Source organism: Antedon bifida, chromosome 3, assembly GCF_963402885.1.
Source record: "Antedon bifida chromosome 3, ecAntBifi1.1, whole genome shotgun sequence".
NCBI classification, from domain to species: Eukaryota; Metazoa; Echinodermata; class Crinoidea; order Comatulida; family Antedonidae; genus Antedon; species Antedon bifida.
The window spans coordinates 26,476,478-26,487,701 of record NC_136228.1 but is presented as its reverse complement, the minus strand read 5'-3'; the positions used below and the strand labels follow the sequence as shown (position 1 = coordinate 26,487,701).

At 34.4% G+C, this 11,224-nt stretch overlaps 1 protein-coding gene and 1 non-coding gene across 2 annotated transcripts; both read right to left on the bottom strand.

Annotated features, from left to right (window-relative positions):
• Nucleotides 1-751: 751 nt before the first annotated feature.
• LOC144837138 (selenoprotein F-like) lies at nucleotides 752-9,460 on the bottom strand. Its single transcript, XM_078692149.1, has 5 exons — nucleotides 9,302-9,460; nucleotides 4,182-4,343; nucleotides 3,199-3,262; nucleotides 1,525-1,574; nucleotides 752-1,352 (listed from the first exon to the last, which is right to left on the bottom strand). The coding sequence occupies exons 1-5, from the start codon at nucleotides 9,350-9,352 to the stop codon at nucleotides 1,221-1,223; spliced, it is 459 nt and encodes a 152-aa protein (XP_078548275.1). The 5' UTR covers nucleotides 9,353-9,460; the 3' UTR covers nucleotides 752-1,220.
• On the bottom strand, nucleotides 4,991-5,065 carry Trnat-agu (transfer RNA threonine (anticodon AGU)). Its single transcript has one exon. It is a non-coding gene; the product is annotated as a tRNA-Thr (tRNA).
• Nucleotides 9,461-11,224: the final 1,764 nt, after the last annotated feature.

Below are 11,224 nucleotides of genomic sequence, written 5' to 3'. Positions count from 1 at the left end.
CATGTACCATCTAGTCTTATTCATTCTAGACACTCACTATACAGTGACTAGTGGAATGGAAGTTTTTTACTTCATTGTCAGCAGGTATTCATGTTTTGGGAAGCGTGTTGACTAAGAGTACGTTCACACATACAGCGTAAGAAGTGGTAAGATAAGCCACGGATTAAAATGCTCAGGTGTTCACACGTACGGCATTCGTTATATCAATGAATGGCTTTAAACAAAGAAATCCAAGTATTGTTTACATTTGAAAAGTTAAATCCAGATTTTTAGATTTTAAACCATCTTGATGAGCATATTTTGTTTTTTTTAAACCATTTCTTGAAATATAGTCAGCGCTTGATTTCTAAATCAATTCGTTCCCAGAAAATATTATTGGCCATTATTTACTTTTATTTCACACTAAACAATTCATGCGCCTTTAGATTGAAGAGCAGCTGAATAGGTTGTTTTTATATCATCAGCAATACAATTTACAATAACAAGGTAAAATATCTTGAAATAAGGTCAAAATCATTTAAGCGTCGCTGAAGTTAGCTCTGTGGCGTTAGTTAAGATAGGGTATGTAGCGGTCATTAATAATGCCACACATTTTTGTATTCACATGTTTAAAAACAATATTGATCCCATTCCTATGCAGTTATTCAGATAACTATGAAAGTTGTGTGTATATGTGAAGTTTATTGATTGATGAAGCAGCTTTTCAATTCTTTAGTTATTAATTGACTTCACACAAAACAAACAAAATAGATTTCTATAAAGACTTTTTAATTCTCAAATAAAGAATGTTGAACAATGCTTGCAGAGGACAAGTGCTGGTATTATCAAGAACTGAACGCCTATTTAGGTTTATTTCAGAGCCGTCATAAATGCATTTGTACCTCTATTAACAGACTAAGGCATATCTATGCAAAGAATCAACTATTTCCTAAAATATTCAGTTTTTCCCATTTACTAATTTCAGCACTATCTGCACTTTTCTGTGTCTTTTTTTATCTTGCCTGTTGCTAAAATTTATCTAAAAATTGCCATAAGAATAGAATATGCACAATACAAGCTAAAACTTGAGTGATATTATGTTAGGATTTTGTCTTGAAGACTATTATTAAGCGTTACATAATTTAAATCATTAATTTTTGGTGTAATTATTTTACTAAGGAAATGGGTGAATCTTTGCTATTCCATAGCTGCAACACAAGATTTTACATTAACATTATTCTCTAAAGCAGATGCAGACGTGTTTGTAAGAATTCTTCCACAGTATCTGTGTTCCATTTCTCAATGCCTAGTGTTTCCTGAACTTTGTTGTTCTCATCATGGAATTTGATGACAGGATCGGCACCTTTTACATACTGCAAAAATAAAAATAAAACAAATAACAAATAGATACACACAAAAATGTGCAATATAAATCAAAATATTTCACCAGTATAATACAATGGGATTCATCAAGTGCAGGTTTAATTGCACTTGATAGTCTTGACCAAACAGTTTTTAATAGATATGTACATTCAAAACACTTACTTTGATCTTGAGATTTTGAAACTTTTTTAATTTATCACTCTTGATAAATGCTGAAAGTAAAATTGTTAAAATTTTAATACAGAACATACAAAAGGATTTTTTTTACACATAAAATCATAATGATCATTTATAGTAAGTAACACCTTAAAAGGCAAGGTCATTTGGCACCAGAAAGCATTAAGCATTGACAATAATAATTCTAAAACTAGATTTGAACTCGTCAAAGTGACGTTATCCGCGGAAATGCAACATACACATACTATTATGAACGTCGACAATTATTATGCCATCCTATGACATGAATTAAATATGTTTACAGTGCTGAATTGTACCTATATCATTGCAGTATTATAACAGTATGTACAGAATACACTGTATGTTATATACAGTGTAGCATAGATGAAATTACGAGACCCATCTTTAAATCTAATTGGTTAACATGATGACGTCATCAAAATGAAACACGTAGATAGCAATTTTGGAAGGAAATTATCTCAGCAACAACATATCAACGTGTTGAAGAAATTAGGAATTGTAGAATATGGAAGCGCGCTCTTTTAAATGTAATAATGGCATAATTTTGACAAATTTTTGAGTTTTTTCCTCAAAAACATGCGCAAATTGTCCAATTCGAAGTGCTCGTATGGCGTGATTTTAAGTCGAAATTGTTTAAAAGTTGGTAAAATTACTAGAAAAGGCTGGAAAAACATAATTCATGCGAAAAAAAGATGTTTTTAGCGCTACGTGCACACCGCGCTTGTGGAAATTTTTACATGCTTAAAATGAGGTGAAACACATAGAAAGTTGATTAGAAATTGATTTTTCGTCCTATTAAAATTTTAAACGCGCGTAACTTTCTGTAAAACATGCCATTTTTTTTCCTCAGAAAGTTAGTGCATGACATAAATTAGACTTTTGCCAAGTTTCAATTTAAATTGTTTTATGGTTTTCGATTTAAGTTAAATACGCGAAATTCATAAAATCGCGCGTAACTTACGCTGCGCGACTCTAAAGTCATATAACAAAGTTTCTTGCACATCTACAGCTACAGGTCAATCTTATGACAAAGTTATACAATCTTATGTTGGCCAGAATTAGAGATACGCTGCGAACAAAATTCGTGGAAAGATAGAATATAGAAAAGAAGAAAAAAAAGATCGTGACAATAACAAGGGGTTATCCGCCAAGTGCGGATAACCAATAATATTGTAAACGGGTGCCAGTGTGTAGCAGAAACAAACTTGAAAAGAAAACGAAAAAACATTAGTTAAGATATGAAGTGCATTACAATGATTAAACTGTCTCTTTCTACAACACACAGTATTATTCTCAGTAAAACGTTTATTTTACCAACATTCAGTTGTACAGTACGAAGGTATGTTCAAAATTCTTGCGGCCCAGCTCACTACGGTTTAAGAAGTACTTTTTTCATCATGGGAAAATTCTTTTATAGTAATATTCACTGTTGAGTTTAAACCAAGCATTACTGCCAGGGATCTAAACAATAGGTACGCAATTCATTTGCAACTAGAAGTTGAACCAATGTTTAGAAGTTTACTTACGTGTACTTTAGTATCGATTCATGATCTAGTTTACAAATTTTCAATTTACGAATAACCCTCGGTACTGAGGTGTACGTAAAATAGACTTTTACTGTACCTAACTTAATATTACCTTGGATCTGTGGAAATCTCCCCAATTTTCATCCACACACTTCTAGAACTGCACTATGGTATTTCTGAAAGGGAAAAGAACTACACATTATAGTTTATAGTTTTGTTTAGTTAGTTTGAATATTTCATTTTTACTTATTTTTTATTGATTCTCCAGTCTTGATTTTTGTTGGGTACACACCTCACTTAACTTTTTCAAACATATCAATCATGTGTCATCAAATGAAAACGGCATTTCCTAATGACATTAATGTTTGGTTGTTTCATCTTATTTTTCCATTTATTTGTTTGACAAAAAAATGTCTAGGAGACAGTGAAGCTCTATAACTCGTAAGCCAGAAGTCTCAGCTTAAAATTGGCAACAATAATATATACAATATTGAAATATTAATATTGGAATCAGTTGAGGCTAGGTTATATTGTTGTGATGCAGTGTGTTGAACGAAATTGTGGGTTCTAAGCGCTCGCCACATTGCTTGTATCCTTAAGCAAGACTCTTTACTTTATATATGTTTGCATCTCTCAACTCAGGTGTATAAATGGGTACCTGGTAAGGTCAAAACACAATTTAGCTGATTACTAGCTGCATTATGGGAGTATGTTTTTGAGTTAAAAAATGACCGGTGTAATAATGTAAAGCACTAAGCAATAAGCGCCATATAAGTAGGAGTATTATTTTTAAATATATATAGTAAATGTAATTAATTGACTGACAAGTTCATGAAGTTCTAGATGTTTATCTTCTTCTGTATTGGTTAATTTCATATCGCATGCCATTCAGTATTTAGTTTAAAAGTTCTATTTAATGGTCATTTTTATTGGTCATGTTGTGCAAGGTGAAGCTGGTGACGAAGTTGGAATTGTTTTGTAGTTTGATTTTTTTTCATTTAAAGACTTGAGGTATTTTAACATAACATTTAATCCTTCAACTCTTGAAAATATTCTCTTCATTCATAAAAATGCATTATTTTTGTAACTATATACCTTTGAATCTGCTTCTTCATCTTGTTCACAGCATTCTCTACAGCTATCTAATACCTTATCAAGTTGAAATTCAGTCAAGCTTTTACATGAACTGCATAAAAGTGTTGATGAAAAACCTAAATCAGTGCATTTGTTTGAATCTATAACCTGATCACCAAAAACCTTTATGAATGAAAATAATCTGTGTTTTAGCAAGTTTAGCAATTAAGATAGTTTGTGTAGCATTTTGCTACAATACTCTAGATAAAAATATTCTGCATCTTAAAATTGGAAAGCCTTAATTTAAAGATCACTTGCATGAATTTCAGATATAATATTTTGTTGTTTGTACATAAATTAAAAATGTGTAAAACAGAAATCGAATGAAAAAACATTAATTTTTCTTAAAATGTTAAAATAAAAATTTATACAATAAAAACTATTTTCTTCAGTAGTTCAATTCAACATTTATTTTGACCAAAATAATACATACATTTACTAAACAAATAAAACAACAATAAAATATCCATCCATTGGGAAACTGTAATTTAGACCTAATTTATTCTCATACAGTAAAATTAAATATTAAATTCACATATATAGTTTAGAAATAGATATTAGGTCTAAACATTTTCTATACATTTTTTCACTAACATATATCAGGTTAGGTTTAGGCAGTAGGAGAAGGATCACCAGTTTAATGTGCCTACCTGCCCTTTAGAATGATCACTAATAAATTTATTATTAATTAGATGTTTTTCCCTACTCTGACGTAATTTGTACTTTATACTAAGTACATTTTTTAGAATACTTGCGAACAAATTCGCAAGTAGTTCTCGGGTGGGACTCGAACCCACGACCTCCAGATCACTAGCCTGGCGTTCATACCTCTAGACCACCGAGCTTGCGCTGATGGCTAGTGGTTAGATTCGAGCCCAAGTAAGCAGCGGGTACTGCACAAACAGGATTGTAATTGTAGTTTTGCGTCAGGGAGTTGAGTAATTAGATGTTTTGCCCTACTCTGACGTAATTTGTACTTTATACTAAGTACATTTTTTAGAATGCTTGCAAAAAAATTACTCAACTCCCTGACGCAAAACTACAATTACAAATTTATTATTGGCATCCATGTATCACCCACTAACATGGTTAATGTTGCATTAGACTTGTTATGTTAGTGGGTGATATAGGACAGTAGGGGGCTCCTAAATACGACGCCCTACCAAGTTCTAAAAATTATTTTATAACCAAGCCCTACCAAGTATAAATTATACAAAATAAGGTATATTTAGAGTGTCAATTGGGTTAGGGTTAGGATATATTTAGAGTGTTACTGTAATTGCATGCATTTTCAATTTTGGCATAAAAATGGTAAATAATCAATCAGCCTTGACAATGTACAATGCGTAAATAATAAATGTGTGTGTATTGCGTCAACTAGCATGTTTGCATTGACAAATGTCTATGATGGCAAATACATGTTTCAATGATTCATAAGGGGCTTAGTTGGTATTTAGGAGTAGGCCTAGTAATGGCATAAAAATTATGTACAAAGTACCAAAACGTTGAGCCTACTACTCTAGCTAGGCCTACTAGCTAGTACAGTAGGCCGATTGTTAACAAAGTGCGAGGCAGTGAGGCATGGCCAATATTTATGCGAGGCATCATTTCAAAAAAAATGCGAGGCTTACCTTATGCTATACTATGCTATATAAACTATATTAAAATTATTCATATTTTTATAATTAGGTATATAGTCTAAATAGATTCAACAGTACCCAAACAGTCTGTGGTTAGTTTTCATCAGTATGCACCCTTGTTTATCCAATTCTTCTTCCGATAACAATATTGCTATAGCGCCAGTGCTTGATTGGCACGAGTTCTATACCGTTGCTAATATTAGGCAGTTAAATATAGGGATGCTAGTCAAGTCGCCCCATCGCAAAGTCGCCCCATACAAAGTCGCCCCTTACACAGTCGCCCCATCGCAAAGTCGCCCCAAAACAAAGTCGCCCCGACACAGTCGCCCCATCGCAAAGTCGCCCCAACGCAAAGTCGCCCCAACGCAAAGTCGCCCCATTGCAAAGTCGCCCCAACACAAAGTCGCCCCATCGCAAAGTCGCCCCAAAACGTTAAAATAGTTTACAAGTGCGTAAAATGTCGCAATGATACAAAAAAAAACACGGAACGTGTAGGCATAAAATGGGAAGCCCCGCCATGTAGTCTCAGGTCACACGATGATATCAGTCGCGTCGCGTTTGAAATCGGTCGTGTTTAATTTTGCTCGCGATAAAATGATGTTACGATCTAGATTATTTTTACTTTGGTCGATGAATATTTATTATTATTATTAGGGCTATATTAATAATTGATTTTTTTTTATTTTACAGGTTTATGATGAGAAAGATGTGTGCCTTGACAATTTGTAAACATAGTTTAAGATTATATTATAGTATTATTCGGCATAATGTCATCTAACAGTACATAATTATTTAAATGTGAAATATTTGATAGGGAACGTAGGCTACGTCTGTGTCTTTTATTTTATATGCAACAAATTACCTAAAACAATTTATTTATAAACATTCAGTTTACTATTAGTATTACAATTAACATTGATTATAAGCCTGGAAAGGCAATCCCATCATTATATCCATTATAAAATTGCATCAAATAACCACTTATGTCGTAAATGATGACGGCGTGCGTGTGTGTATTCGTCGTACGTCCGTGTACGTACCGTGTACGTATTATATTCCGTGCCTCTTCACTGTCTTGTTTAATTTAAAATTAAATAAACACCCGATATGAGGATATTTTAGGCATGATAATTAGAATGTTCTATAACCAAAAGGGTTGAAAAGAATTTCTTCAGTAAAATGATCACTGTACTGTTGAATAAAAGGCGACTCGCAATCTGAAACCAATCGGAGCTGCGCCTTCTGGTATCTGTTTTCTCACAGCTGCTACGTCTTTCTGCTGACCACCGTCGGGGATTCCCCTTTTTAAAAAAACACGCACACGATACTCTACGATGGTTTTTCCATGGTCAAAATGTAGCGTTTTAATTTTGCTAAAATACCTGCATGTATAAAACGATCATATCGGCGATGAAATCCTTTTTTTTTTTGAGTATTTTTTATTTCTTCATTTTGAAAAGTCATAATAAAATTAAATAACAATAGACACATAACTTGTCAATAAATGCAAAATGATCAATAAGTAGCCTATAACACTCATTGTCTTACAACGCTGTTATTGTTTTAACTAATCTATACGAAGGCCTACTACACATTAAACATTTATTATATTATCCTAAAAAATGAGCTGGTATCCACGCGTAGGTAGAAGAAAGATTCGTAATTGTGGCTCTGGTAACTAATTTTAAAATCATATTAAATTAAAATTTTCGAAACTATAAATCAGGGATAATCTTTTTAGAACTTTCAAACAAGGAACTATTTTTTTAATGATTTTTAAAAAGCACATCACTCCATTAAAACCTGTAAAATAAAAATTAAACCACAAATTATGTATATAATAGGATAAACATTAATGTATACGACATTTAGCGCGACCAAAGTAACAACGCGATCAATGTCAAACGCAACCGATATGATTAAAACAGCGTATAGTATTAACTACCAAAATAAAACCGTGGGCGACTTTGCGATGGGGCGACTTTGCGTTGGGGCGACTTTGCGATGGGGCGACTTTGCGATGGGGCGACTTTGCGATGGGGCGACTTTGCGATGGGGCGACTGTGCCGGGGCGACTTTGCGATGGGGCGACTTTGTATTGGGCGACTTTGTATTGGGCGACTTTGTATGGGGCGACTTTGCGATGGGGCGACTTGACTGGATCCCAAATATAGCACCTCACAAGCTTATTAACAAATGCTCCAGTGAAGCAGGTACACAAAGAAAATGGGAATGTGAACTAAATAATTAACCTAGAAATAGATTGGAATAAAGTATGGTATTATAAGGTATACAAGATGAGAAATATAGTTAAAGTTGCTCAATTCAACTTTAAACTTCTACATTAAATCTTATCGTGTAAAACTATGGAATTTAGCAGAAAACAATTTATGTGACAATTGTTGTGACATATTAAAATATGTTGGCGAATTGCTTTCCAGCTGAAGATAATATAATACTTGGTTTAAAATTGAACTTGATAACATTGTATATTTTTAAACCATTACCCCTTTCACACCAAAACTCCGGAGAGTCTCCGGAGACACCCCGGGGTTTATGAACATTCAAAACGTCGAGAAACTCCGGAGATACCCCTTTCACACCAACCTAGCGCCACCGGGGTTAATAAAATAAAATTGTAAATGTCGCCCTCTATTTTTGTTGTTTACATAGCGACGATCATTAGAATAATTTTAATTAACAATATTTTTAATTTAATAATTACTTTCAAAAGTCTCAGAAGTAATATAATGTTTTATTGATACTAGGCCTACTTATTATTTTTTAAACCCGCTATATATTTTGTACAAATATTTAAAGTATTTTGAAATAAAACTAAAGCAATGAGTGATCTTAGAGGATGACCTTTTGACCCGAAACACTCCGGAGTTTGATGTTGGTACCTTTCACACCAAAACACCGGGGTGTCCCCGCAGTTCGCTCTCCGGAGAATGTTCAGCTGTTCAACCCCGCAGTTTTAAACTCCGGAGTTGCTTGATTTTACCTTTCACACCAAACAGCGGGGCGTCAACTCCGGGGTGTCTCCGGAGTGTCTCCGGAGTTTTGCTTTTGGTGTGAAAGGGGTACATGTCTCACATAAATCTTTGACTTGCCTGCCTCGCACTTGTTATCACCCCCAGTATAGGTTTATGCCTAGCTAGGGTGGGTCAAGTCGACCCTAAACCGTCTCAGTCGGCCTGACTGAAGTCAAGTCGGCCTGAAGTCAACTCGTTTTAATTTTGTCCATGAAAATAAGTGTTTTTTTTTATGGGGGTATCCCTACTAGGCCTAGGCCTACTTTTTTTAGTATCCCTAGTAGGCCTAGGACTATACGTCAGCCTCTAGAGGCCTAGGCCTACTATCTAGCCTAGGCCTACTAGCTAGCTATTATAATCAATAATAAAATCCACATGTGACATATATAATTAAACTGATGCTTACGTTGGCTGATAGAACAGCCAAATATGACAGAAACTTTACAAAACTCGGCATTTTGCGTTGTATACACAGGCCTTTATAGGCCTAGCTAGCTAGCCAGAGCGGGGGAAAGCATTGACGATGACAACGTGTCTTTTCCGTCCGGGTCGAGGTATTAATATTCAGAGCGTCATTTCGACGATCGAGTATTCTCTACTTCTACGGAGCGCCATTTATGCCTTTATGAACGGATCCTATTTTTTTTAAATTTCTAATCAATTAATTAAACTTATACACATCTCTATACATTTAAAATGAGTGCATTTATAACATCTATCCAAATTAAGGCGTGTAAACTTGTGGAATTTTCTATTATAAATATTGTTAAAACTGTTATCGTTTTTTACAATAGCTCTTGAAGTTGTATATTTGAGAAGTGTAAGTGTAAAACTGTTCTGTTGTATGATTGGTCAAAACTTCTAAACAGTTTTAATCTCTTCTCTCCGACATTCTTCTTCCCTCCGTGCCTCCTCCCCGTCTCCAAACATTGTTTCGTTGAAAGAGGTTGTTTTTTTTTTTGGGGTCAACATGCCGAGGGTAAAGAGAAACACTCGTAAATCTCTCAAAAGATTACACGTTAAGGTAGGGAAATACCTGCCTAGGGCCTAGGCCTTATAGAGAGGATCTCCCATTAGGCTCCTAGGCCTAGCTCTAGCCTAGTACGTAGGCTAGTAGTAGTAGAGGACTAGCCTAGTTACGTAGTCTAGTAGGGCTAGTTTAGTACTAGCCTAGGCCTAGGCTAGGTAGGCCAGGAATTACTAGGTAGGCCTAAGGTAGGCCTAGAGGGCCTACTAGGCCTATATAGGCCTAGGCTAATAACTTCACCAAATGTGTATTGCACCAATAATTTAATGCCATTGTAGGGCTAGGGTGCCTAGCCTAGGCCTATTGTGAATAAAGTTATATTGCCATGATGATCATTCATTTGCACAATTAATCAATTTGTATTGAAGCCTGTTTGGGCCACTAACTAGACCTAGGCTAGTAATTATATTTTAAGAGCTGTTACCTGAAGGCCACATGGCTGCCAGATAATTATAATTAATTCCGTGGGCGCGCGGCCACTTAAATCTGGTGGACGACATATAATTATCTGTCTTTATTCCATGCGTGGCAACAAGTATATATGCGTTGACATGATGGTGCGGTAAATACAATGTCAACATGATTTTTTAAACTTAGATTTTCAAAAATTAAAAAAAAAAAAGTATGATTGTATTGGTGAAAATGCAATTCTAACACTCTAAACATATCACTTTATATTGATTGGTAGAGGGCTTAATTGTGCTTGGGTTAGGGTTTGGTGTATTGAAAGTGGCTGGCGGTCAGATAATTAAATTTATTAGCGGCCGCCACATAACAGTTCTTAAAATATGATTAACACTAACAGTGACCCAAAAATAGACTTAAATTTGTAATTTCACCATGGTTTAAGAAACTACAGTGCACTCTATTTATGTGTCTAAAATAGAATATATAAGGAATATAATACTGTGACGAAACAACTCAAACAACTTAGTTGCAAGTTAAACAATAATATTATGCCAGTTTTTACTAGTAGAAAGTTAGGTGAAATTCTTAAATCTAAGGAAAGAAAATCTATGATTGTAAATCAGCAATGCGTTGTATATAAATTTCAATGTGGTTTGTGCGATGCAAGCTATGTTGGCTATACTTGTCGGCACCTTTATCAACGTATTGATGAACACAGTAAAAGGCACCATAGGAGAGCATTTAAAGCAACATAATATAAGTCCTATTGAAACTTTTAATCATTTCAGGATATTGTCTGAGTGCAAATCCAAATTTGATTGTTTAATTAAGGAAATGTTTTGGATCAAACAACTGAAGCCTACACTTAATAAATAAACCGATTCAGTCAAAGCT